Consider the following 26,982-nt stretch of genomic DNA (forward strand, 5'->3'; position numbering starts at 1 on the left):
CTACACAGAACGAGAGCTGCAGAATGTGCTGCTGTTTACATCCCAAGGAAAGAAATGGTTATAAGGGGTCCCACTCTCTGGCCTCAGCAACAACCGTAATGCATGTTACATTCCCCCCAGAGCACCTCCCCATGGTCCTGCTCAATCATGCCGCAAGGCTGCCTGGAAGCCGGCTTAACAGTAGGGAGGTCAGTCACATCACAGGCCACCCGGAGACAAATCTGCACAAGATGACCCTCTGCCAGCAGGAGCGGGAAGCCAGCATGGTGGGGGGGGGAACCAAAAATACAAAGGGAAAAAAAAGAAGCCCAAGCCCATCTAGCAACCAGCAGAGTGCCAAAGAATGAGGGGATGCGTGTTGCAGGGCTGGTGGAAATGACACAGAGCCTGAGCTCCAGCGACCCTGCAGCCACCTCAAGGACACACAGGACTACAGTGAACGACCTGCCCTTGGGCCGCAGCGACGAAGGAGGAGACGGCGATCAGGACGATAAAGACCTGCCCTCCGCGTATCGCCGTCACTCACACACACACACACACACACACTCTGCCCTCCGCGTATCGCCGTCACTCACACACACACACACACACACACACACACACACACACACACACACACACACACACACACACACACACACACACACTCTGCCCTCCGCGTATCGCCGTCACTCACACACACACACACACACACACACACACACACACACTCTGCCCTCCGCGTATCACCATCACACACAGTGATGCACATTCAGGCAGGGAGGGTACGGCTTTTCGCTTACAGGAGAAACAAAGCCTCGCACCCACGCCTCAGTCTCAAGGACAGTCTTGGGGCGTCGTCCAAGAAAGCAGGGATCCTGTGGATTCGGCAGGAGGGACCCCTGAGGCCCAGCGCCCTTCAGCTACTACCGCGGCATCTTAATGTTAGAGGACGACCTGCAGAGAGCCTAAACAAATTAAAAGAGGGAAAAGAAGAGAATGCAAAGGCATCTCCTCAACCTGCCCCCAGAGACAGGGGCAGCCACAGCGGTACCTTCTGGCTCCCCATGCAGACGGCAAAACCCACAGAGCAGCGGCCGTGTGTGTGACCAGCGGCCGTGTGTGTGACCAGCGCGCTGCTTCGGCTACACCCATCCACTACAGTACCCTGCCTCAGCTTCTCTGGGTTAAAAATTAGCTGCTAGCAAAAATGAAGAGTGAAATATTAACAACCAGAGGTATTTTCAACCAAGAAGTTTGCTTAACAGATTTAGGACATGAGATGGACTTCCTGGCACCTCTAGCTTAAAAGGCATCAACTCTGTATTCGAATGGCCTTGCTGCATTTACTATTCAAATGAACATGAAGATGTATTATGTTACAGTTTATTAAAGATGAAATGATTTATGGAGTAAAATACAGCAGCATAAATCATTCTCCATTCAGAAAAATAAATTACATGAAAGACCTTACAGCCAAATACAGTCAAAATGTCCTTTCTACTGACTTTTTGTTTGTTTAGATGTCAAATTTCCAAAAATGAGAAAAATCAGCATGAAGCGTGTTCTCAGCAAAAGGAACACACACAAAGAAGAATTTCACAAAGGCAACCAAATCCATAAAACTCATCAGAAAACAATCAGGACAGAAACGGTGTAAACACAGCCTGCCATCATACAGCCTCAAAATGAAATCAGCAGGCGGTGAAAGGTTCACTTTTAACCAGGTCACACTGGGTTAGAGCAAGAGCATTCGCAAGGTCGGCTTGTTACATGAGCAACCCAGTGAATGGGCTCCAGCCGACAGAGGGGGGTCGACCCGTGTCCACATCGATTGATCAACCTTATCAGCGTGCAAGCTCCCCCGAGACCCTACAGGATGACAGAAACTGAAACACAAAATGCAGGACAATCAAGCCTCTCCAAGTCCTGTTTTAGAGAGAGCCATTTCAGAGCGCCCCCCCCCCCCCACCACCACAAAATCCCTGTCAGACCTCTGCCTAAAACAAAGCAGTGGTCAAAGCTCTAGTTCCTCAATTTGCAACCAATTAAAAGAGCCAAACCTAGCATCTGCAGCCTCTCTGGGTCTTAAACCCCCACCATAAACCCAGCCCATCCCATTGAAGGAGGCGCCGAGGGTTGAAGATGCTTGACCGCTGTTATACCGCCAGAGAGGCTGACGACGCTCAGGGCGACAGAGCTAAAAGCAGCCACAAGCTATTACACATCTTGAAAGATGTTACCGAAATCACATATATAGAGTTGAGTTATTTATATAACTAAATTGTGTTAGATATATATGATCTTTCCCGCCAACTGAATAGTGAGAGCTCCCCTCAGCAGCAGAGATAATTAATGGCCTGAAATGCAAGCAGTACTGACACATCCCATCACTCTCTCCGAGCCCATTACTGATGTGGTCGGGCTCCTCTCAGACCCACTCGGAAACCAGACACCACCTGTTTCTCAAATGATTCCTGCAGCAAGAGGGGAGGAGGGGGAATAAAAAGACTTGATGTACTTTGAGAAAAAGGGGGGGAAAAAGGAAAATTAGCTGAAACTCTGGACATTCTGGTTTTCACTACATGCCGTGGTACTGCAAGGAGACAGAGAGCGAGTGAGCGAGTGAGTGAGTGAGCGAGAGAGAGAATTTGGCAGATTTAATAAACAACGGGGCTCTTCTGGAGCTGGGCCGGACTCCACTCACTTCCTGGTGGAAATGTCTATGGTCCAGGACCTGCAATACGGCCCTCTTGCCTCTGCGGGGCTTCCAGGCAAATCTGTCAGAAACTGCAGTGCAGTGGCCTTGTGCAAGTATGAAGGTCTCAGACTCAAGAAAGGAGAGGGGCGTGACTGTATAAAGGGCAATATAAGCTGCGGTTTGTACAGTAACATCTGGACACCTGTTATGGAGCACTGCAGTTTTACTTTCTTTTTTTTTTTTTAAAAAAAACACCTTTTTCGGACATTGTCAGTTCAGACACTGCAGTTGCCATTATGTTTCTACAAGGCAAACAGCAGAAGTAAGCAAACATGGAGACACTTTTTCTAGGGGTCATGAACACCCGAACCAGTCAAACTGCAGAACCGCTTTCTGGAACTGCTGTGGCTCTGTCGCCACGGTGACAGTCATTCAGCCGGACTGATCCAAGGCCTCCGTGAAACCCGAGCACTCGGTCACACCAGCCAGGTTCTGGCTGGGTGGCAAGATACTGTCCTTGGGAAAAATCGGACGGAGCTGAAGCCTGGAGAACCACCGTCTGTGGTGGTGTTTTGAGTCCAAACCCAAGCAGACTGAAATGGAAGAACACACTGTCTGCACAAAATTAACAAAAGAGGGAGAACTGGGGTGAAAAAAAAAGTCTTATCATTACAGGACAAATTGTCGATGCACTCAGATTTTTTTCATCATCCCAGTTGCGTATCTTAAAGGGCCATATTAAGCCACTATTGGGACTTTAACCATCAAATGTTTTGGTCATAAATCAGTAAGCAAGCAACAGTAAGCAAAGTAAGTAAGAAACCCTACCCTTTTCAGTCAAGAGGCGGGGAGCTATAAAAATCAAACAGTCAACACTGAAGAATCAAACGTGTGGAAACTGGACTGCTTTAAGCCCAATGCAACTTCCAGGACATCACCCCATGAATAAACGTTACACAACTCACTGAACAAACAAGCTGGCAGTGTTAATCAGTGGAAACTACCCATAAAGACACACCGGCCAACACTCAAAGTGGTGGGAGATAAGAATTCATCGCTACACTTCCAGATTCAAGTCAGATCTTATCATGCATTCCATTTGCCCTCGGAACTCGTATTCCGAGTCGGACTCTAATTATTGAAGCCCGAAGTGGCGACATGCGCGCTCCCGTTTCTCGGAGATCCGAGAAATATCTCGGACAGCACAGAGGATCCCGAGTTCAGAATCCAAGATGGCTGCGTCTTTTATCAACAGAAGGGAAAGTTGTAGTTTTATCCTGTTTAAGCACTACTTCTCATTTCTGGTTCATTAAATCGGTCACACACACTATACCGTCCAACTTATCTGTGGATGAGCTGCTACGGAGTTTTATACGTGAAGCACCGCGCGTAATATGTTATCAAGTGATATTGCTAACAATGGCTACCAATTAACCGGGTTAGAATTGAATTTCATGATTAGTCGGATTATTTGTTTGATTTAAAGTAGTTCTGGCTAATTGTAAGTGAACGGAGATAAAGGCCATTTAAACTGAGGTACCTTAAATCCGACAAGTTGTCCAGCTAAGCAAAAAATCTTGCTTTTTCATATGGGTCCATGGTATTGCTACTTCTGTGGCAAATGCAATGCATCCGAGTCGGTTTTCCTGAGTTTTTAGCGGATGTGACGTAATATCGGAATCCGAAAATCGGATTCTCAAGCTCCGAATTACAAGCAGGACCTCTACCATTCAAGCTCTGAGCCTCAAACTTCCAATTTCAGCTTCAGGTAGGGGTATTTACTGCTTGGAAAAGAATAAAAATTCTTATGATCTCCAGATAAGCCAAAGAGATGGAAAAAAAGGTCTTGAGTTACGGGGAAAAATGCATACTATTAAACCTAAATGTGAATTTACCAGAAACAAGTACAATTCCTGTCCTTATGAAAGGTCCAGAGAAAAGATCTATACCTAATATGTGGGCATTGTGGGTAATTGAACAAAAAGCATTCCATCTTAAGTACTGTACCTGGGCTACCACCCAACCCTGCACATGCTGCCTCCCACCGTTTTGAGGGACGTCAAGAAGGCCCAAAAGAGCATATGATCCCCCCAACCCAAATGTGCCCCAAGGAGCTTCTGTTAAATGGGGAACATGTCTCTGACCAGCCTTCTCAATCTTAACTTGCAATCAAAGTCAAAATTTGAGAGGAAGTTCAATGGCAATAATTTCATTTCATCTGAAGCCAAAAAGATACCTACATTATAAATTTTTTTTTTTAAAAAGCTACCCTGCACAAGGCGCCAAGGCAAACACTCCCTCTCACACTCACACACAATTCTACACCGATACCCAATCATATACCTCACCCCACTGCTGTAAAGCACAATGGGTCGGATGATTAAGCACCAATCAATGTTTTGACAGGTCGGCGAACAAATGCATGTGTACATTAGATAAGGTCTATTTCTCTTGGAAAATTTTCAAAATTACCTCACCAACCCCACTGCAATAACAGAAACGAAATCAAGTTTTTTTTTAAAGGGGAAACAAAAATACTTCATGCTCAATGAAACAGACCAACTGGACACAGCCTGATACCATAAGAGTATGATGCTTCTGACCTGAAGGTACTCATATTTTTCCCATGTACCCATATGTAGCCCGCCTTCAGTCACACAGTGCTAGCTCTGCCAGTGCAAAACCCAGAGAGCTACCCAGTGCTAGCTCTGCCAGTGCAAAACCCCGAGAGCTACCCAGTGCTAGCTCTGCCAGTGCAAAACCCCGAGAGCTACCCAGTGCTAGCTCTGCCAGTGCAAAACCCCGAGAGCTACCCAGTGCTAGCTCTGCCAGTGCAAAACCCCGAGAGCTATCCAGTGCTAGCTCTGCCAGTGCAAAACCCCGAGAGCTATCCAGTGCTAGCTCTGCCAGTGCAAAACCCCGAGAGCTACCCAGTGCTAGCGCTACTAGTGCAAAATCCCAAGTTACCCAGGGCCAGCGCTGCTAGTACAAAATCTCAAAAGCTATTCAGTGCTAGAACTACTATAGCAAAATCCAGAGAGCGGAAAGATAACAGAAGAATGAGGATCAGTGGGCTCCATGATGCCCTATGTTATTCTGGAGCCATGGAGATCCTCTGGAAACATATGTTTGAAAACATAAAAAAAGGATTTCCTACAGAAGGCCTGGCCCCCTCTCTTGCATAAACAGTTGCCACAGTCATGTGCTTCCATCATCGTCTGAAAGCAGCAGGCCTCCGACTAATTTGACGTTACAAATAAAAGGTACATTAAGCTAATCGCTAAATGCGAGTCACTCAAGTGTGGCTCCTGAGGGAAGAATGTTGCCCATTCACACACCCTTTACCTCGACGGGCCAAATTAGATCTGCTCTGATGAAAGCACTTAAGAAGTCACAGGAAATCAATGGCGGCTGCGTCGTCTTAATGACACCACAAGCCTAAATAAGCATGTGGGGACGTGGGGAGCATAGAACCAGCCTCGATAAAAGCTGCAGATCTGATCACTCCAAACAAAACTCTGCAGGAATGCAGGGGAAACGGTGAGTAAGCCTCAACAGGCTGTGACAAGGCCAACCCCGCAGCCATACAGAGAATAAGAGGCATGAGAACAGAGGCAGAAGTCCTGGGAAGCCTTCGTAGCTTAGAGGCAGCACATACGTGTGCATGATCTGGCCCTCAAGAAAAACGTACCTGCTGCTTTCATGACAGTCTTTAAAAATAAAATGAATGATTTGAAAAAGCTTTGCATGCCTGCTATTTGAGGGCCACGCTAGGTATACCAATAGGTCTAAAACTGTCCTGGGCCTCATTCCCCAGTCACGTTTTAAGTTGGCAACATGTTCGGGGTACAGCCTGAAGACAGTGGCCGCCATTACAACATCTCTCCTATAAACATAAATAATAAATCTATAATTGTAAATGTAAAAGGAAAAAAAAAAAAAACTGACTCGTTGCTAGAGGTCCTTTCACAACTGAAGCATGTCAAGTCAAGGCTCTGAATTCACAGCTCACACTTGTTTAACAGACGTCTCCCTCCCCTCCTTCCATGAGATAACATCTTCCATTTCTGCTGATCCTGAACTGCTGCCATGATAAAGGCTCTCCGATCCGTGCCAGCAACCGGCTGCCGAAGGCTGAGGCCGACGCTCCCGTGTTGGAGGGGAGCCAGGAGCCGGAGACGCCATGCAAAACTGACTCCCCGAAAGTCCTGCTAGCTTCAGGCACGCTGCCTGTGAAAACCAACACACACGTGATCCTGCACAATCCCGCAACACACTCCGTTTGCGCTGAAAGACAGGCTCGTGTTCTCTGACCTGCTATGACCAGCAGCTTAAATTAGGCCATTCTGGAGCTCCCATTCCAGCCTGGGCGAGAAATAAGATAGAAATATCTGAACAAAAGCCACAGAGGCAAACGCCGAGGGCTGAAGTGCTACGATTTAACAATCGGGATAGAATATGTGCAAACACAGCCTCGAAAGCCACACAGAACGTCTGCAGCGAGCGGTTCATTTTTAACCGGGTCACATATGGGCTAGAGAGGCCATTTTCAAGGTCAACCAATTGCACTGTGCCGAAACAAGAGCAAAAACCCACACAGCAGAAAGAGTGAAATTAAGTTCATGGCACAGTTTCAGATGGCCGTGACCTGTGATGACAGCACCGTCAGCTGCCCCTGCGAATCTAACGGCTGACCCCTGAGGAACTCAATGTCCTCTAAAATGCGAGGGGAGAAGCCCAGCTGGAAGGCCTGGATCTCCGCCTGGTCAGGTCAACGACCAGGGGCCTGGATTTTTCTATCCTAGTCAGGAAACTCGGGCCATTATTGACATTAATAGCACAGAAACGTACTGCAGTGTGACATGTATGGAAGAGATTAAACCGCCAGCACAATTCTCAAGAACTAGAGATGGGCGATCCACATTTTTTCAGTTCCGATCCGATTCCGATACACAACTGCCGATGCCGATACAGATTCCGATATAGAGCTCTTTTTACTCGCTGCACGAGTTCGCAAGACAGTCCAGGTTAGTGACTCCCAAATCATCCATTGCTTTGTTTTGTCTCGCAGTTGCGTGCGCTTTGTTAAATGGGATTGTCCATTAGACGCTATTCCCACCTCAAAAGTTTATTTTACAAAGATTGCAAATCGCTGTGCTACTGGTTTCTGTTATAAGCGCAAGATACTTCCAGATCGTCATGTCTCATCTTACACTCCTCGTACTGCGAAGGGTATGCGCATGACGTCACAGCAGGCGGAAGTCACTGTACTCACACCCACTGAGTAGCAAAAAAGACTGAGGGGCAACGAGAGCGTTCGATTTGAATGCCGCAAAAAAAAAAAAAAAAAAACATGTAAAATGGGAAAGAGCTATCGTGCGATTGATTGCCAAAAACTAAATACGTAAGTATAGGACGTGGATCGGTCACGCATGGCCGATACCCGATCCGTCAAATAGGTCTGGATCAGCGCCGACACCATTCTGAATATCGGTGCATCTCTATCAAGAACCGAGGCAGTAATTAAATCACAACAGCAAAACTCTTCCCTTCGGAGCGGAAGTCCGAGGAGGGCAGGCCAAAGAGGATCGCGCTGCCCCAGCTTCCCTGGGACAGTGTTCAAGCACAGCATCCCGCCAGAAACACATGAAGACGACACGCACCCAAGGCAGAACCCAAATGCAGGGAGATCACACTGCGACAGAATCTCACTGGTTCCCCTTCCCTCTCGTCCTTTATCCTGCCCTTGCTCACAACATGCTGACTCGGCAAATTGGCCAGGTCACGTTTACGCTTTCTGCCTCATGGTCATCCCAAGCAGACACACGCCTGAAACAGTTCAGATGCACAGGAATGGGAGGGGAGTCCTGCATCAGGCTCACATCAGGTGAAAAGTTTTAAAGACATCTCCTCAAGTTCCTACCTTGGCATTCAGCTATGAAAGACAACTGCTTGTTTCGAAAACAAAGTCCGTCTCCCTGCCCACGATTCTCAGGCTGTTCAGAGTAATACAGCTTCAAGTATCACCTATTTACATTTCTTCCTTAACCACAGAATATACAGGTATACTGGCAGAGTTCCATTATATCCCCACGAAAAGAGTAGGAGAAAAAGAAAATCAAAAAAGCACATTTCCGTATTAGCAGTAAAGCCCTTCTTCCCAATTTTCTCCTTCCTCCTGGCTGTGGGCCATCCGGAGAGCACTGACCCGTTTCCGTGAGCTTAGCGGAATAACCAGCGGAGAGAAACGCCATCCGTCTGCCAGCAGCCCCACCATCGCCTTCATCCACCGGAACGACACCGGATCCCAAACCAGCCGGCCTCTTCAAGCCGAGCATGAAGGCCGGCGACCCCACTGGGGAGAGGGACGCCGCTCCCACGGCCATACCCCCCAGGAGACAGATCCCAGTACAGTGGAGCCAGGTCCTGTTTCAGCCATTACCACGCTACACACACGCTGCCTTTAATCAGCAGCCTCATTTGGCTCTTAATACAACAGATAATAGAGACGCGGGACATTTCTTGCGGAAAAGGTCAGTCGGGATGGATGGAGAATGCCTACTGAAGGCCAGCCAGCAGGCAAGCTGATCGGAGAGGAACGTTAGAAAGGCTGCATACAGAAGCAGGGAGGCTCCTGCAGCCTTGCTGTGCCATACGGATGGAGGCAAGGACCATCCTGCCTGCCTCTCGCCTCCTGCCCTGCCTTCAGTGTGAGGCAGCGCCTCTGTCAGCAGCGGCATGGCGATAGTGAGCCAGCCTGGTTCTTATGATGTTAAAAGGCACAGAGAGGGAGGATGGTTGAAGCCAGCCACTAGAATGGGGGAGGACAGAGCCAGCAGGGGGGGGGGCTCGGCCAGCCAGGTCCAAGAACAACACGAGGAAACTGTCAGCAGCGACAGCCATGCACTCAACATCGGGGCTCCGGGAGGGGGGGGGGCAGTCATGTTCATTGAGAGGCTTCATTTCATCACATCTTTTTATTAAGAATAAAAATGGCCGATGTGTGGAGCACATACCTCTCTGCCTAATTATATAGCCGCCTGCCATATTTCACATGCGCTTCCCGGTCTCCATAAAGCTGTCGTGAACTCAACCTTACATTTCCCTGTCCCTGCTCTGTGAAAACCAGCATAGAGTGCTAAGCCGCGGCGGGGGGGGGGGGCGTCTGGGGGCGTCTGCGGACACTTCCCTCGCCCACATCATCACGCCACCCACTCTGATGGGCTCTCTTACGTAAAGACAGCGAGCATCGCTCCTGGAGGCTGGCAGCGCTGAGCACACGCTCGCGGGGAGGGGGGCCGATCCGACGCATTTTTTTCATCTCTTATGCAACAGGCCTGTCAGTTCATATGGAAAATGCTGGATTTGATTCCCTCTCCAGGCCGTTACATAAGAGGCATGTGCGCATGCAGCCCATTCACAGGGGGCTGAATCGTGATAAACAGTTAAAATTAGGTGATTTGAAGATATATGCTTGGAAAAGTGCTTCGTGACCAGGTGCATGGTTCAGCAGGCAGGGGGCAAAGCAAAACGTTTTACAGCAAAGGCACATCTCTGGATGAAACTCCGCCCCCCGCCCAAGGTAATGAAATGGGCATGGCCAAGAACGTCTGCAGTCAGGTGACTGTGAGCCCGCATTCCTGTCACTGGCGCAGCCTGCATGGAGATCAGCGATCAGAGGCCCGCAACCAGGCACAGGGCAGCCGCTTACATGCATCCGTGTGTGAGCCAGCGCTCAGACTGGCAGATGCAGGACCAGCTTACGTGCCAGCTGACCCGACCCACACAGAACAGACAGTGCAGCAAGACTTGCCTTTACGCGGACATGCTACAGAGCGACACCCAAAGTGCACTTACCATCTCGTCCAGGGCGTAGCGCAGCAGGCCGTGCTCGTACAGGATGAAGAAGCGTCTCTGCCATTTCTGTAAGAAAGGGGGGGGGGGGGGGGGGGGGTGTCGTCAGCAGATCCACTCCCACATTCACACAGTCCTGGCCGTAGAAAGGCTGGGGAGAAGCATCGCGGAGCATCGAGGCATGCTCAAGAGACCCCTTTTCACTCTGGGCGGAAGGGGGTGTATTCGCCCACTGTCCATGCTCTCCAGCTGTGGCATCCAACCACAGAGGCTCAGCAGGCCCCAGGCCAGGGAGAGAGGGCAGGTTCCGACTCGCCTATGCAGCCACGGGACCTGAGGCAGCACTCCCAGCCTCACAGTCATGGGCACACAAGATGGGGCAAACCCGCTGGGCCCAGACAAAGCCTAAGAGCACAGAAACCCCAATGCGTGTCACAGAGCTGGCCCACAATGTAGCCAATGGTTCCCTGTCAAACTCCCAAAAAAGGGACAGAACACTCATCATCTACTCACACCATCACTCTCAAAGGTCTTGATGTAATCCCACCCAAAAACAGAGGGGCAATAAATCAAAGGCCTATATTAGGAGTGAAACCGAAAATGGAACTTCTCAGCCTGCCAGAAAGAGCAAAGGCACACGTCAGGGTGGCGAAGAGGGATGTACTGGGATAGGACTGTGCCAGAGAAAGGCATACGCGCCACCAACATACAGAGCTGATACACAGGGCCAGATGGATGACTGATAGGCCCCCGTGGTACGATCTGACATGGGCTTGGCAGCAGTCAGGCCACGAGGACTTAACATCAGCATTGGGGGGGGGGAAAAGAAGCCCCGCCTACCAGCCAAACATGGGCATGGAGAGCTTTACGCTGTCAATCCAGCATCAAGACTAGGAAAAATAAATGCTGCTTTCATTTCCCTTTTGATAACAGAATCCCACGTCAGGGGAATGAATGTTTGCCAAAAGTCTAGGGTCTGTACTTGATTTAGCTATTTTAATTTGGGTCTTCTCCTGACTTTTAAACCAATACAAAGAAGGTAAATAAGCAATAATTCTTCTTTCGTATTTCTTTTTTTTAAGGTATTATGTACTTTCCCCAAAAGGTTTTTGCTTCCTGCGTTCCTTGGCCAAAAGAAAAAAATAAAAAACAAAAGTTATTGGATAAAATCTTGCTGTACAAAAGGAACTCTGTTGCTGAAGTCTGACAGCGTGCCCTTCCAGAAAGGTCTGGGAGCGTCAGGGAGCGGGTGCATGCATTAGGTGCCGGCTCCCAGCCCCCAGCACAATAAAACCCCACTTTATGTCTTCTTGGTGCACAGCTGGTGTTCCCACGGTACTCTGCAGCCACTGGATATTGTGCTAAGTGCTTTAACATAAATAAAAGATAAATCGAAGCCTCTCTCCCACCCTGCTGACCTACAAAAGTCCGGCTTCAACAGGCCCTGAAGCACCAACCAAAAATGCTAAATCGCACCACAAGTGTGCTTGTCATGCATTAACGGGACAGGCCCCGCCCCCTCAGACAGAAGCAGAGGGACATGCCTCAGGGAGTAAGGTCCAAAATAAGGTCCAGCAAAGAGCGAGGGCAGGGTGAGCCTGGGCCTAGTTCCGTATCAGGCGTCCGCAGAGATGCTATACGGCTGACCTGGGAGGCGATTACGAATTCGGATTGGGCCCCGGAAGGCTGGCTGATAAAGCAATTAGAGCTCTGGCAGAATCTCTAAAAAGAGAGAAGGAAAAAAAAGATGGAAAGAGAAAGAGGGAGAAAATCAGGGTGCAGAAAAAAATAAGGTGTCCACAGGAGTCCCTGTCAGCCTCATCCAGCCGCCACAGGCCAAAAAGCAGCTTTTTGCCAGGCCAATAGGAGCCGCGCAAGCCACACAAACTGACAGCACTGCCTGCCCTCCACATTCCCCTGAACAACATCTCAGCATCCATATGGGAGACATTAGGGCTGTTTTGTAATCCTCCTCCAGGAAGCACTAACAGTATCTTGTGTGTAGGAGGAACGCCACATACAGTAGGAGGCTCCTCCCTTCCCCGCCTGGACGAAGAGGGGAGATTACCCTCAGCGGAGAAATCGACGAGAAGGTTTAAAGGCTCTCAGACCATACATCCCTTCCTTTCAGTGAACTTTCTCAAAACTGCAAGTTGGAGGGCAGGGGAATCAAAGGCAAGGGATCCTTAGGTTCTTTAAATGGTAGCTTATGCTGGGAAAATAAATCCAGTTTTATAAACAGCATTAAACCTAGACATCAGATAGCAAAATCCACAACAGCTTGGTATCAATTCAGAGCCATGTGCCAAGTCTGAGGTACTGAGGACTTCAACTTTGGTGAGGCAGTTGGAAAATTAAAATTTATTTTAAAAAACCAGCTACTTTAACTTGAGAGGCCGGGCTAATATCTTACTATCATCGCTGGCTAAATAAAGCTTTAACAGCCAAGTAAAATTGGTTTCTCAGGCAGAGATACAATAATCCAGTAACAAACCAGCACCCAAAAGTGTGGATTAATACCAACTGAGCACATACCAATAACATTTAAACACCAAAAGGAGATTAAAAAACGCAGAGCACAAGGTCCTCCCAAATTCCACCGGAAGGACAAACTACGAAAGCTACTTCAACACTGGTGATAAACTCAATGATTAAACAACTCCGTCAAATGTCACCAGGAAATTTGTGTGAAACCAAGAAGCCAAATGAACAAGGCTAAGCAAAGATCTCTACAGGGGCCCTGAGGACAGTAACAACTGAATTCAGACTGAACACTAAGCACGTAAGATACAACTTCTTCATTCAAATACTTATAATAATCTACAAGAAACTCTGTCAAAGTTTGTCCTTTCACCTGCTGCATAAGTAAATCCAGGTAACTATAAAATCCTACTGAGAACCCTAAATGAATTGCTGGAGTGATTTTCTCACTTACCCGTGATCTGTGCAATGGATTGTCAAAGTTTGTCCCCTCTGGAGCCAGAAGCAGCCATCCTCCATATACTGGTTTTGCCTGGAAAAAAAAAAGAATAAATTAATATAACAACTTATCACAACCACAATTAACTGAGGACAACAATGATAAAGGCATAGAAACTAGTAAATTATGAATGCACAATTGACCTGTTTTGTATTATTCTTTAACCTATACTTTCCAGTTTACATCGATCAGAAATATAAAAACATTAGTCAAATCTATAGTTTATGTTTACACAAAACACAAAAAAAGACTCCTTTTTTAAGTAATTAAGAAACACACTGAACTATTTCCAAACCTTTTGATAGCACCATTCACAATGCATGTTATCTTTTGCATTGTGTAGTTTAAGAGCAACAAATAACCACTGGAAGCCATCTGAATGTTCACCTTATGAAGGCAGACCTGTCCTTCAAGTGGCAGAGCAGCAGAAAGACCAGGAAAGGAGGCAAGGCCAACTAAGCTCATACTGCACTACTCATTCAGACAAACATCCAAACCCCACATAAAAATATCAGATCACTTTCAGTTCAGTGATGTGTAGTTAGTGAGGACCAACAAAGGACCCATCAGAACATCAGCTAGAGGCTGCCTCAAAACAGCAGTAAAAGCCTCTGAGAAAGAAACCCAATCACTTCATTACTGAATCATCTGCTGCTTCATGCTTGAAGAGGCCAGGGGAGCCAGATCTAGGCCACATTTTCCCCCTCATATGACAACAAATGACTGTGTAAGTTTTTGAACAACCCGACCCAAAAATTATGTCTAATTTATAAAATTCAAAATGATTGGGAGGTTCTGAGAAACTTAATTTAGAAGAAATAAAAGGCAAAAATGAGAAGTAAAAACCCCAGATTATTTATAGAATCGGGCTACACAAGCTAAACAAAATTTGTGAGGATGCTGATTGGCATTTAAGTTTCTCTTACATAAATGCTTTCAGCACGTTATGCAAGATGACTGGCATCTCTATGGTATACTCATTAAAATGTCAATCCTGGACTGTAATTGACATCAGAAAATGGGAACTCTAGATTCCACTTTAGTAAAGGAAATGGGTCAACTAACAACACCTCTTTCCTGCATTCTCAGCTATTCAACTTTAGTGGGCTACCCACAGGTTTGCAAGTGTGTGGCATTAAAAAAAGAGAGGAATGTTTGGAAACTGGAACATTTTGAAAACTTAAATAAACAGAGAAAGCAGAAATGAAAAGACCTACGGCAATGAATATGCAGAAGTACCATCCTTTCCATTTGCCTCAGAAATGCTACCGTGAGGACAGAAAATACTGCATTTTTTACCTCTGGTTCTGAACTTGCTCCTAGACAAGAACTGAGCTACATTCCCACCCCCCAGCTGGAAATCATCCGTCAGGAGAGAACAACTGGAGACCACAAATTAAGTAACCCTAAACTTGTGGAATATCCTTCCCCCCCCCCCCCCAACATTTAGAAAACCCTTCAACTGCCATCAGAACAATGATACAACGCACTTGATTTATGATATATAGGAGAGCAGGCCAGCAGTAAAGCAGCAAACCGTTTGTGACGGTACGACTTAATTAGAATCAGTCTCCTTGTTAATAATTCTTCATTCAGAAAAGTGATAAGCTTTCCTTAAGGAAAAAGAGCAAATGATTAATAAACCCAAGGGGGACGTAACGAGTTAGAAAATGAAGCGCTTCTGCGGACGCTTCGTTATCCCGAGGCCGCGGTGGGGCCCATCAATCAGCCCGGAGCGAGGCCCGCCAGCGTCGGGGCATCCTCGGAGAAATGGGCACAAAATTAAGTATAACGGGGTGGGGGAAGCCGAGCCCTGAGCTTAAAACCTGACTGGGTATTTCGTAAAAATCGGTTCAAAGGCCACTGCTTCTTCAGAATCAGTCTCACCGAGAGGTCCGGCAACAACGCCAACCCCCCCGGGGTGACCCAATTTATCATCACTTTTGGGAACAAAACAAAACCATGTTTGAGACGATAAACTACAAGGCAACAAAATCTGATTTCCATTTAGTTTTTTTTACCCCCGCCCCCCTTTTCAAAAGCTGGTAAAAGTTAAGAAAGCGTTTCTGCTAGCTGGACTTCTCTGGCGCGGGTTCAGCTCCTCCGAACTTTCCTCCCACCGAGATCCCAGCAAAGCGACCCAGGGCTACTCATTTATCCTTTCATTAACTTCCAGACATAAACCCTACACAGGACTTCACTAACACAAACTCTCAAGCCAGAAGAATTAACCACACTAATGTGAAAATTAGACTGAACTACTGGGGCTTACAACCAAAATAAAACCTGGAAGGGAACACTTTCATATGTGGGTAGACTGGCATTTTTTAACAGAATTCTTATGACTTGCAATTTAACTAAAACAAATATTTGTTCAGCCATTCATTTGTAATAAAATGTACATTTACGAAATGCACGGCTATCTATATATATATAACAGTATATGGTGGTGTCATTCGCATACTGCCTTTATGCCATTATCTTTGTCACCCCTATCATGGGTCTAAATGCACAGTGGAACATGTTACCTTCACAAAAAAGCTGTAGTTACAGGTTAAGAGTGAGGGGAAATGTGTGGGGGGTGTAAGATCTAAGAGACGCCGAAAGCCGCATATGTAGAAAACAGGTCTGTGTGAAAGTGCCCCGGCGCTGCGGTCTCTCCAGCCCGTAACTTGTTGAAAATGTCAAACGAGCGGTTTTTACCTGGTTTAAATCTTCGTCGTTCAGTAAGTGCGACTCTCTGGGTTTAAAGCAGTTCTGGCATTTACTTTTGTTAAAAATGTTGGCCTGGAACTTCCGACACGGGTTGTCTTTGGAAGACATTGTACCGTGATTGACTGTCCTTTTCGGGAGCCGACAGTCCGCGGACGGCAGTTCCGAGTCGCTCTCCTTTTAAAAAATGTTGCTTCCCCCCCCCCCTTTTTCGACTGCGCAGATTCTTCCACCTCTCGGCTGTTCCCCCGGGACTGCGGTGGCCAGCGTTAAATCAGCCAACTATCCCTGGATCCCAGGTGTGTGTAGAGCCGATCACGGTGCCTGCCAAATATCCCGGGGAGGAAAAAAACTTGCGACAGGCAAAAAAAAAAGGAAAAAATTATTTAAACTATCGGTAAATCCTTGACAAATTACAAGACGATTTAGTCAAAACCATGATTACCTCCGTGTTGCCATTATTAGCCAGCTAGCTACCTAGATGAGTGAAAGCGCCCCACCGTTATCATCCCTGCCCGGCCGGTAGTTAGCGAGTTAGGGGTAGGTAGGGTTAGCGACTGTTTGGCTAACTTTTGGACTCGCTCCTATATTAAGTCAATGTCGGCGTATAAAAAAAACGCCTACGCCGCTGCGGTAGAAACTGCTCTGCATCGGCGTGCCCCCCGCTGTCCGATCGAGCTAAGAAGCGGACGCAGGTGACTCTTCGGCCGGTCCCTAACGGTGACAGTCACGAGCCCCTTCGGGGACACTGCATTAACACGCCACCCGCACTCATCTGTCACGCTCACACTAGCTGCTCGTCCGAATGCGCAGCATCAACACGTCTTCGCAGACCCTGCTGCTCCCTGTACCTGCGTGCTTTAAAACGAATTAAAAAAAAATACGCTGTCTTTTATATTCCCCTGCTGTCTGTTTCGCAACCTAGCATAGATAACATCATTTAAATAATGAAGATATCCATCCTTTGATTATTGCATTTTGACTTGCAGTTTGTCTGTGACGTGGTCTCCTTAGACAGACAGCCGGCCAGCTACCCAATACCCCATGGTTATGACTGCTCGAAAGCGTCGCACTCTCTGGCAGCAAGAAAGCAACCCGCACTCATACGCACCAAACTGGTAGCAAAAAAACAACCCCACTGGGAACCAGTTTTTTTTTTTCGGGGGGGAGGGGGTTAAAAATCGAGAAGGCGTTGATTGTCAGTCTTCTTAACCAATAAGAAGAAGCGACATATCTTCTAACTATGCAGCACGGACAGTGTCTACCAATAGAAAAACCGAATACGTAGGGTGGAGCGTCAAATGCCATATATGGTGTACAGTCCAAGGTCTCGATTACGTGCAGTATTCACGAGTGACGGAGGAGACCACCCTCCTACTGAGAATGCAGCAACTGTTTCTTTGCCTCCTGTAATCTAAGTCAAGTTAAACTTAATGTTGAGATTGACAGATATCATGAGCTACATAAACATATGCGCAACACATGTGCCTTCTAGTTAATGGTCAGCTAGACTTTCACTCACGTTCCTGCAGCGGTGTTTAAATCAAGCATTACATAATACGGATTTTTTTTAGATTTTGCATGCATAAATCACACAGTCTAATCTAACGTATAGCCTACCTTTTTTGCAATTACGACAAAATACATTCTGTTAGGCTACATGTACTTGAATGAATAAAATACGGAGGTTAGGCAGATGTTAACATATGTACTGACAGCCAACAACTAACTGTTTGTTTTTTTAAAATACTGCATCGCATTCGCTGGAGATAAGCATTTATCTATGACATATTGTAATGCTGAACTATACGAAAAAAGATATAAACTCTTGTTATGTAGATTAAAAATAACAAGACTTTTTAAAAAAAAGGTCCCATCAAAAAATCCCATCAAGTAGCATAAACGCCGAAGATGATGTTGACAGCAATGACACTCTTAGAAAGTATGCCGGTGGCAAAGACTATGTGCAACTCTGCTCTTTAGAATGGACGCATACTGTGTGTCAAATGGGCTCCTGAATAAACAGCATAATATTTACGTATCGCAAAGATCGGTAAGCATATCCTGCATGATTGTTATGCTTTTCTTATCTGCAAACATATTTTTCAACCTAATTATCTAAAAAGGCGCTGTACAGCATATGGTTGTTTACTACCGTCGTTATAATCATTATGAAAGATATTACTAGTTATTGACTTAGATTAATATTATCAATAAATAAACTGAAAAGACTTAATTTCGAAACTCAATAATTATGAAATACGTAGATAGCCTAATATATCCATATCTTTTATTCAAAAATTAAAGGTAATACATGTATTGAAGATAAAATTAACATAAAATAAAATGTGTATTTATATTTATTGTCTAACAAAAGTTATGTAGATAGATAAAGTCTTGCATTTAAAATCTCGCTGTCACGCTCTAAACACAAGGGGGTTGTTCCACGAAGCAGGATTTCTCTGGTAGTCATGATTGTCCAATAAGACTTTAGGTATGGAGCATTCCTATTGGACAATCATGGCATCTAGTTTAAGTTAACTCAGCCAACTGAGAAATCCTACGTGGAACACCCCCCCAGAAATGACATCAGAAAGATTTCTAAATCTATACACTGGTACAACATATATAAATAAGTAATAGAAGCTAATTACGTTCTGCGTTTTTTGAGAAGAGATTTATAAATGAGGTGGCGACCCCTAGGGGAGAGTGTAGATATGGATTGCAACAGGGACGAGAGCATATGCTCACTGAGAGGTAGTACATGCGGTACCACTTTGTGTTTTATATTGTTAACATATTCCAGCATCTAAATAATTAATAACATTGATTGTATGTCAGCGCTTTTATATATCTATTTAATCGAAAGTGTCACCAAATTGTTTGCATAGGCCTACTACAATAGCCCATTCGGGGAAGTGATGTTGCCTGGAAACATGGACGCGGTTACCAAAGGCAACTGTCATCGATGTTTGTAGTGTAGTTTTCAACAGCTTTAAAAAAATACTCTCCAAACCTAGAACATGGGCGAAAAAATGCAATAAAGTGAAGATTAAAATGGACTTATCAATATAAAAATAGTTGTTGTTTGACGGTTAATACGTTAATGGTTTAAAAGAAGTCAACACAAACATCTATTTAAATGTTTACTTAGCTGCCTAACTTTTTCTGTTACTTATTACAGTCTGTAGGTTTCACAATATACAAAACCGTATGCTTTGGGCAGTTCAGTGTTACAGAGTATAAACGGGCGGGCTGATGGTGAGCAAAAAAGAAAGTGAACTTTCCAGGGTTTAAGAAAATAACAAAACTTAAAAAGAGATAAAAGACAGATAAACTTCACTGTACAAACAACTAGGCCTACATGAAATAACCAATGAGTTAAAGTTATGACGCATGCTATTAGCAAACTGGAACGCCAAGTTCCTGCGGACAAAAGGGCGTTTTTTTATAACATTGCAAGCGTCGCCGTTACTAAGACGCATTGAACTGCTGCCGTCTATAATTACCCACTTCTGAGGCTGTCATTTCTTATTAGCGCCTGCTGTACTGTAAACTGCACAGTTCCTCTTATTTCCTACCCTCTGTAAAGCACAACAGTTTTACTGTATTTAGATATAGTTTCTTTTTATTGTAGATCTCCCGAGCACCCAATATTTAGGTTCTTCAAATGGATCGCTTAAAACAGGTATGCTTCCGAGATTTCCACTTTGCTAATATTTCTAAATTGTTTTGTGAACCTTGATAGATTTAAAGTATTGTCGATGTGACCGCAGATATGACCGAATAATCTCCATGTTTACTTGCAGCTGGAAGATTACTCAATACATAATATGAGCCAGACAAGGGGACTGCCTGGTTTGCCCCCTTTGCCTCAAACGGATACAGCGGGGCCTTCTGAACTCTATAAGGTGAAATCCGCTTATTTACCTCGCTAACATGATCTTATGATCTTAAATACGTTAATTTGGGCTTTAGTTGTATTTTTAGGAAGTTACATGTTTTGTTTAGCGGGTGTTTGATGTTTGGGATCCCATATGGGACCACAACTGAAAGCAGCCCCTTCTCTTGTTCCCTTATAGATTGTTCTCCGGCACAGTAAGTACCCACCCATCCTTCAGGACACATGCGGGACCCTGGCGGTGCCCTACAAAGAGCAGCGCTACCACCGCACTCCTAGCGAGTCCATTGGGAATAACTACAGCCCAGCTGCTAGATGCCTAAAAATCCGTCACCTGCATCGAAAGTCGCGGGTACCTGCTGAAGACCCGTCACCCGTATCCCGTATCCTTATCAGCTCAGTACTGTTTATAAAGTGACTGTGCTGCTGAAATCCTTTGTATATGAAAACTTTTAGATTTAAGAGCAGCTTTGTTGTGGTCCATGTGTGAATTTGCGCCTTACAACAGACTACTGGTGGTTAGTTCAGGTCCACAGAGTAAAAATCCAGGCCAAGATTTTGTTTCAGCCAACCAGTTGAATACTCTGTGACTGTGACTCTTTATGCTCAACTTTTTGGTTGAAACAAAACCTTGGACTGGATTTTTACTCTGTGGACCTGAACTATCCACCTCTGCGAGGTACCATCTCCTTCTTGACTTGTGCTTTTTAGGATTAGCAATTATGGATGATGAATGGGGGGACAGTTTTCCACAACAGTTGGATACATTCGTGCCGTAATCTAGGTAAAAGATTGAGAATAATAAGTAAATAGGTCTCTCCTTAGCCCAGTCGCTAGTAACCAGAGTGGTGTCTCCTGTTCTGAAAAAGGGAAACCTCATGCCAAAGATCAGGTAAACTACCTTTCAGGAATATTCTAGAAATATTACAGGACATGCCTATTTGTAAGTTAATGAATAAAGTGAGTGAAAATGTAACACAATAAAAGGCATGTGTCACTGGAATGTATTTATTTATGCACCGCCCAGTGGAAGCACACAAAAGCCATTAGAGAACCTCGTAAAGCCGTGTTTCTCGAACCAGTCCTCACGGACCCCTAAACGGTCCACGTCTTTGCTCTCTCCCAACTCCCAGGGAACTGGGAGAGAGCGAAAACATGGACCGTTTAGGGGTCCCTGAGGACTGGTTTGAGAAACACTGTCCTAATCTTGCATTTTGACTTCATTTGGCCTACAGGAATCCAGTTTTTCTATCTTCACACTCAGCTGGGATTGCAATGGCTTCCAGTAGCCGCCCCATGACACCCATTCAGCAGCTGGATATTATTCGAAGCCAGGAGATGCGTCTGTCAAGAACAGGGGAAGAGCCATCGGACAGGGACCTGGAAGTACTGAAAGTGGACCATAAGAGCGTAACAAACATGCTAGTATTTAAGATCTGTTCAGTCGTTTAATTTGCTTCTCATTTGCTACAGAGATACATGTATTACATCACGCATGGAATTAAGGACCACATGCTGGTTGGCCAGCCTCCGCAGCAGGTTGAGAATATTCTGGAACTGCTCCCTGACTGTGCCCAAAACAGTGAAGACCTTCAGAAGCTACAGTCACAGCTTTTAGAGGAAGTGCAGAAAAGCTACCGTTTTAGTTTAAGGAAAAGCATCGGTGAGACACCTTAATTGGATCATAATTGACTGTGACAGTTAAATTTTTTTAAGTCAATTCAGGTTGCTGTCATTGTAGATTTTCTTGATTTCACTTTATGCTTTCTGAAATGTTTATATTTTAATGTTTTTAAGTGGTAAATCTGTTTTCATTACGATCGAAGGCGAAGGCCTTTTGTTCATGAAGTCTGTTTTCTCCGTCCCGGCTTTAGTGGATTACATCTTGAAAGATCCACTGGAAAGGAAGCGCTTGTTCATCCCCAGGACCCCGCGGCCGTTCCCAGTGAGGGTGATCCGTGGGCCGGTTCCCTGGAGCAGAGCTTACAGGGAGGCTCACAGCTGGCAGGAGCAGCACCTCTTCACTGTCAACCCAATGATGCTGCATCTGCAGGAGCTCTGGATGGGCAGGTGAGAGTCCCAGCATCTACTGCCGCACGTGTTGGTTTGGGGATGGGTACTTTTTACACTGACCCCGGACTTTCAGTTTAAAGGTAAGTTCTTACTTAGTTGACTTAGTGATTTGCAGCTATTTCTGCATTTAAGGTTTAATTTGTTTGTTTGTTTGTTTTTGCTTATATTCTATAAATATATTTATGCTTAAATGACAATATGGTCTGAATTTTGGAATAAAATTTCAAGGTGCCTAAGAATCAGCTTTATAAAAGGATAAAGGTAGAACTTCTTCAAGTAATATTTAAAACGGTGCATATTATGCCAATATGTAACAAATAAAAATGAGATTTTATTTATTCTCATGTTTTATATCTCATATGTTTATGTTTATCACTGCTGTTGAGAATTACTGCTGTTTTTAAGTCTTGTAGCTAAATGCCCCTACATACTGTAACGGTTTATTTCTGAAAGTTCACAATAGGTAGTGAGTCTGAGCTTCTGTTTTGCTCTGTACAGTTTTGCTTCTCTAAGGTTTGTAAGGTTGGAGGACCTTCTTTCTGCCAACCTCCCACTGCTCCCTGAAGACTTTGCTACTGAGCTCCGTAGACAGAGCCAAACAGCCAGGGACGCCCTGCTCAGCACGTGAGCGACAGCGTCACTCCTCAGCTAATGCAGTCAGATCATTTCATCCCACGTTGGCATGATTGTGTTTGACACATGTGTTGCATGATGGGACGTCGTTTCTATTAAGCAGATTCACATCTGTGGTTATAAAATTTACAAGCATGTATTTTTTAATGCGAAGATCTGGATGTCATCCCCCATACAGATGGCTGCCCAGATGTGCCTCTCTCTTTATCACTCATAAAGACTGCTGGCTCACGCTGGTGCCCCCTAGTGAACTGGAGGCCCCAGGTTCCGCCCAGGAGTTCTTCTCCTGCGCAGCTGCCCTCATGTCTCTGCAGCTGCGCAGCCTGGTCATCGCCTCCTTGCAGGAGCTGCTGGACTTCTTCTTGCTGCACCAGGCACGTCTGTATGCTTTCTTATAACTGCTTTTGATTGTTCATAGCCGCCCCTCCCACCAAGCGTATGAGAGGAGAGATGGCACTCTGTCCTTACAGTATTTACCCAAACATCTGCGCATTCCAGTGTCTTCTTAATGCATAATGTGAGAGCCACACTGAGACGCTCCCCCCGGCCGGCACTGTAGCACCGACTGACGCGTGTCACTGATGTTGCCTGCCAGGGGGGGAATGACTTCGGCAAGGACTGCGATCATCTGAGCCTCACGCAGCCGCAGCTGCTCACCATACATGTAAAGGTTGAGGAGCCTCACATTGTGTTCCAGCCCTGCTTGCAAGACTATTGGGAGATGATTCACACGGGCTTCATGGAGGTCATCAGGAGCGCAGAGGGTCTGTCCAGGGTACTGTGCCTGCTCACTCCATCACTGCACAGCCTAGTCTTTCAGTCTGGAAAAAGGTTTCAGCTGATATTTAGGTATTAGCTTGTTACCAAGTTGTAAATAAGTAAACTACAATTAATACAATTATTATTGTTCCTATCCACTTAAGGCGCATCAAGCTTTTTCATCAATGCCTTTTCCGCGTTTTGATGGTATCTTATTGTTATTTATTTTTGAAAACTGATTCTATTTTTATTTATTTATTGTGTATGCTTATTTTTATTCCTTTCTTTTAAATGTCCGTAAAGCATCTTGTAACCCTGTGGTTAAAACAGTGCTATATTGATTGATTGATTGTGTGATATAACTTTCTAAAAGCTATTGAATCAGTTGTATATGAAGTTTAGAATTCTTTATTTCACTTTTAATCTGGACACTTATCCCCACTCAAGCAGTTGTTATGAATATATGGATTAGCAGAGGGGTCTGTGTTGTGATGCTTTGCACACAGGTGGAATGTGAGCTGTTTCCCGAGATCCAGACACCTGACATGACTCTCCGCACAGTCAGGCCAGATGAGCTGCTGGTCACTGAGCTGGTGAACAGAACCATGGAGGTCTTCCAGAAGAACATAGAAGGACCCAAACGGTACTGCAAGAGCTTCCATGACGTATTACAGCTAGAACTCTTCACTACAACAATGTCACTGTGCCTATATAGATCTCAGCGATATCACTTCAGGTCTGTGACTAACTAGTCACTCAGCCTTCTAATCTTTGAGTGTATATGTTACGCTGATCCAGGGCATATATAGAGAGCGCTTTAGAGAATGTTGTATATCTCCTGAAATCACATAATACTTTACTACCAGTCTTATTACCTTTCAATCGGCAGGTATTTGAATGTTTACGACAAATTCAGCAGTCTACTTAACAGCAGTGCTAATCAAGACGTCGATTTCTTCCTTAAAGACAAGCATTCTCTTGAAGTTTTCTCTCAGGTATGCTTTCTGACCCAGGAGGATTACAACCTGAAAGAACAGAACATCATTTAATTATCTTAATGTAATTCTGAACTACAGCAGTGCGTTGTAAATTGTGGGTAAATTCTCTGGGTCACAGAAAATTAAAAGCATTGAGCAGCTGTGTGAAGAAATCACCGGTCTGCGCAGCACTATCCCCCTGGCTGCGTTCAGCCTGGATGCCTCGGGCGTTAATAAGGAACTTTGCAGTCGTGCTGAGAGGCTGAAAGAGAGGCTGGTCATGTTCAAAGTGGAGGAGAACAGAGCGTTCAACAAATGGTAAGGGCCTCCCTCCATTCAGCTGTACCTGTAGCATTAGTGCAATAAGTGTCATTTCTCACAATATAACCCAGAATAGGTTGAATTTAATTAATTAGCTTTTATCCAAAGCCACAGACAATTAAGAAAGCAGGGTCTGCTAGCCCCTGGAGTAATTGGGATTAAGGGCCTTGCTCTAGAGCTCATTGGTGAAATCACTCTGCCAGACATGGGATTTGAACCAATCACCTTCTGATGAGGGGCACACATTCCTAACTCATAGAGCCATATGCAGACCCCCATTATATACACACTCTATTTGATCAATGCCATATATACTACTGTTCAAAAGATTGGGGTTTCCCATGAAAACAGAGGTGAAATGAGATTGAATAGGAAGTATAGCTAAATAATAGGAGGTTAACGGTACATGTATTTGTACTGAAAATTTTCGGTATGGGTCTTTAGGTTCGGTACACATATATACAGACCGAATGCAGCAAATGCAGAACCATTGTGTGTTTGAATGTTTCCCTGAGCAACATTCGGAAAGGGGTGAATGAAGCCGCGCTGTTACGCATGCGTGCAAACGTCCCAGTGTCAACTTTGCCATAAGACGTCAGACTTCAACACTAGACTTCAATGACAGACCTAGGGAAACATACTATGATATGGACTTAAATACACTGGACTTAATGGAAATAACAAGAAACAGCTGGTAAACGCGGGGATTCCACACGAGGTCAATGAGGGGGCGTGGCACACAGGAGGATTGGATGAGCAGGGCATGACAGAAAAAAAGAAGCAATTTATGTTTTATTTCTTTTATCTCCACTGTACTGAAATCTTACCGAACCGTGACTTCTACACCGAGAAACGTACCGAACCGTGATTTTTGTGCACCATTACACCCCTACTAAATAAATAGGAAATAGTCATTGACAAAGTTAGAAATAATCATTTTTGAAATTTTAGTATAATAATTGTGTTTTTCAAACTGCTTTCATCAGAGTCCTCCATCTGCAGCAATCACACCCTTGTAGACCTTAGGTATTCTAGATGTCAGTTTGTTGAGTGAAATTCAGGAGGAGCTCTTATAAAAATAAAGTGCAAACTAAAAATAAAAAATATACGTGCAAAAACTAAGAATATAAACTGTACTGTACATACAAGACTTAAGCACATTATGCCTACATATGCTGCTTTGCAAGCCAATTTCAAGATGGCGGAGCATGTACATGCGGCGGCTCAGCACTCCCCGAATTTGTAGTAGCCGCTAAATCACTGCATCTTTATAGACCTCGCATTCCATGGACTCAGCACTTCCATATTACAGTATGAGCATGCATAATCAATCTTCTTTTTTAATTGCATAAGTATAATGTTCAGCATTGATGTAAACAGTTTAATGCTAAGGCTGTTTTTATCATTGCATTTAATGTAGTAATGTAGTGTTTTTGCTTGTGTTCGAATGTGCTATATCTATGCTCCTGCATCAGCTGTCTGCTCAGTCTCATCTACCACTGCTGGCACATGTATGTTGCAGTATCTGCCGACGCTATGAGGAAATAGCTGAGATTATTAGCGGGGTCCCAAGTAACACGGAGGAGCTGGTGACCCTGGACCAGTACCTGAAGCGCACCACCGAAGTAACTGTCCATCAGCTGAGGGACGAAATCAGTGAAGCGGTTAAACGGCTCCATTTTCTGCTGGACTTTGCCACCTTCTCTAGTATGTGTGACGGAAATCAACAGGATTGCCGACTCTCACATATCAGGCGTGACACTACCGCTTTCAGACTCTCACATTTACACAACAAATCTATCCATTATAAACCTAAAATTAGCTCCATCAAAAGTGTTGGGGTCGTTTTTAAACCCTACAGAATACAGTCATGGCCAAAAGTTTTAAGAATCACACAAGTATTGGTTTTCACAGAGTTCACAAAGCTGCTTCCGTGTTTGTAGATGTTTTTGTCAGATGTTTCTGTGGTTTACTGAAGTATAACTACAAGCATTTGACAAGCGTCAAAGGCTTTTATTGACAATTACATTAACTTTGTGCAAAGAGTCAATATTTGCAGTGTTGACCCTTCTTTTTCCTCTGCAATTCGCTC

At 45.1% G+C, this 26,982-nt stretch overlaps 2 protein-coding genes across 7 annotated transcripts in view; one reads left to right on the forward strand and one right to left on the reverse strand.

The window, feature by feature from the left end:
• The window catches only part of LOC111847710 (uncharacterized), an 83,194-nt gene extending 65,828 nt beyond the window's left edge, over positions 1-17,366 (reverse strand). For 5 of the 6 annotated variants that reach the window (XM_072712626.1, XM_072712624.1, XM_072712622.1 and 2 more), the window contains exons 1-3: positions 16,218-17,366; positions 13,470-13,547; positions 10,538-10,603 (exon numbers count right to left, since the gene is read on the reverse strand). In XM_072712626.1, the coding sequence (XP_072568727.1) occupies positions 10,538-10,603; positions 13,470-13,547; positions 16,218-16,337 (264 nt within the window). In that variant the 5' untranslated portion in view covers positions 16,338-17,366. The remainder of the gene's footprint in view (positions 1-10,537; positions 10,604-13,469; positions 13,548-16,217) is intronic. The other variant, XM_072712627.1, reaches the window with a different exon arrangement.
• Positions 17,367-19,776: 2,410 nt separating this feature from the next.
• Positions 19,777-26,982, forward strand: part of dnah3 (dynein axonemal heavy chain 3) — a 37,426-nt gene continuing 30,220 nt past the window's right edge. The window contains exons 1-14 of the mRNA XM_023819145.2: positions 19,777-19,914; positions 20,036-20,137; positions 20,309-20,510; positions 20,965-21,019; positions 21,363-21,513; positions 21,601-21,790; positions 22,002-22,197; positions 22,699-22,824; positions 23,012-23,207; positions 23,429-23,608; positions 24,099-24,235; positions 24,482-24,587; positions 24,709-24,887; positions 26,413-26,597. Coding sequence (XP_023674913.2) covers positions 19,897-19,914; positions 20,036-20,137; positions 20,309-20,510; positions 20,965-21,019; positions 21,363-21,513; positions 21,601-21,790; positions 22,002-22,197; positions 22,699-22,824; positions 23,012-23,207; positions 23,429-23,608; positions 24,099-24,235; positions 24,482-24,587; positions 24,709-24,887; positions 26,413-26,597 — 2,023 coding nt within the window. The 5' untranslated portion in view covers positions 19,777-19,896. The remainder of the gene's footprint in view (positions 19,915-20,035; positions 20,138-20,308; positions 20,511-20,964; positions 21,020-21,362; positions 21,514-21,600; positions 21,791-22,001; positions 22,198-22,698; positions 22,825-23,011; positions 23,208-23,428; positions 23,609-24,098; positions 24,236-24,481; positions 24,588-24,708; positions 24,888-26,412; positions 26,598-26,982) is intronic.

Source organism: Paramormyrops kingsleyae, chromosome 5, assembly GCF_048594095.1.
Source record: "Paramormyrops kingsleyae isolate MSU_618 chromosome 5, PKINGS_0.4, whole genome shotgun sequence".
Taxonomy (NCBI): Eukaryota; Metazoa; Chordata; class Actinopteri; order Osteoglossiformes; family Mormyridae; genus Paramormyrops; species Paramormyrops kingsleyae.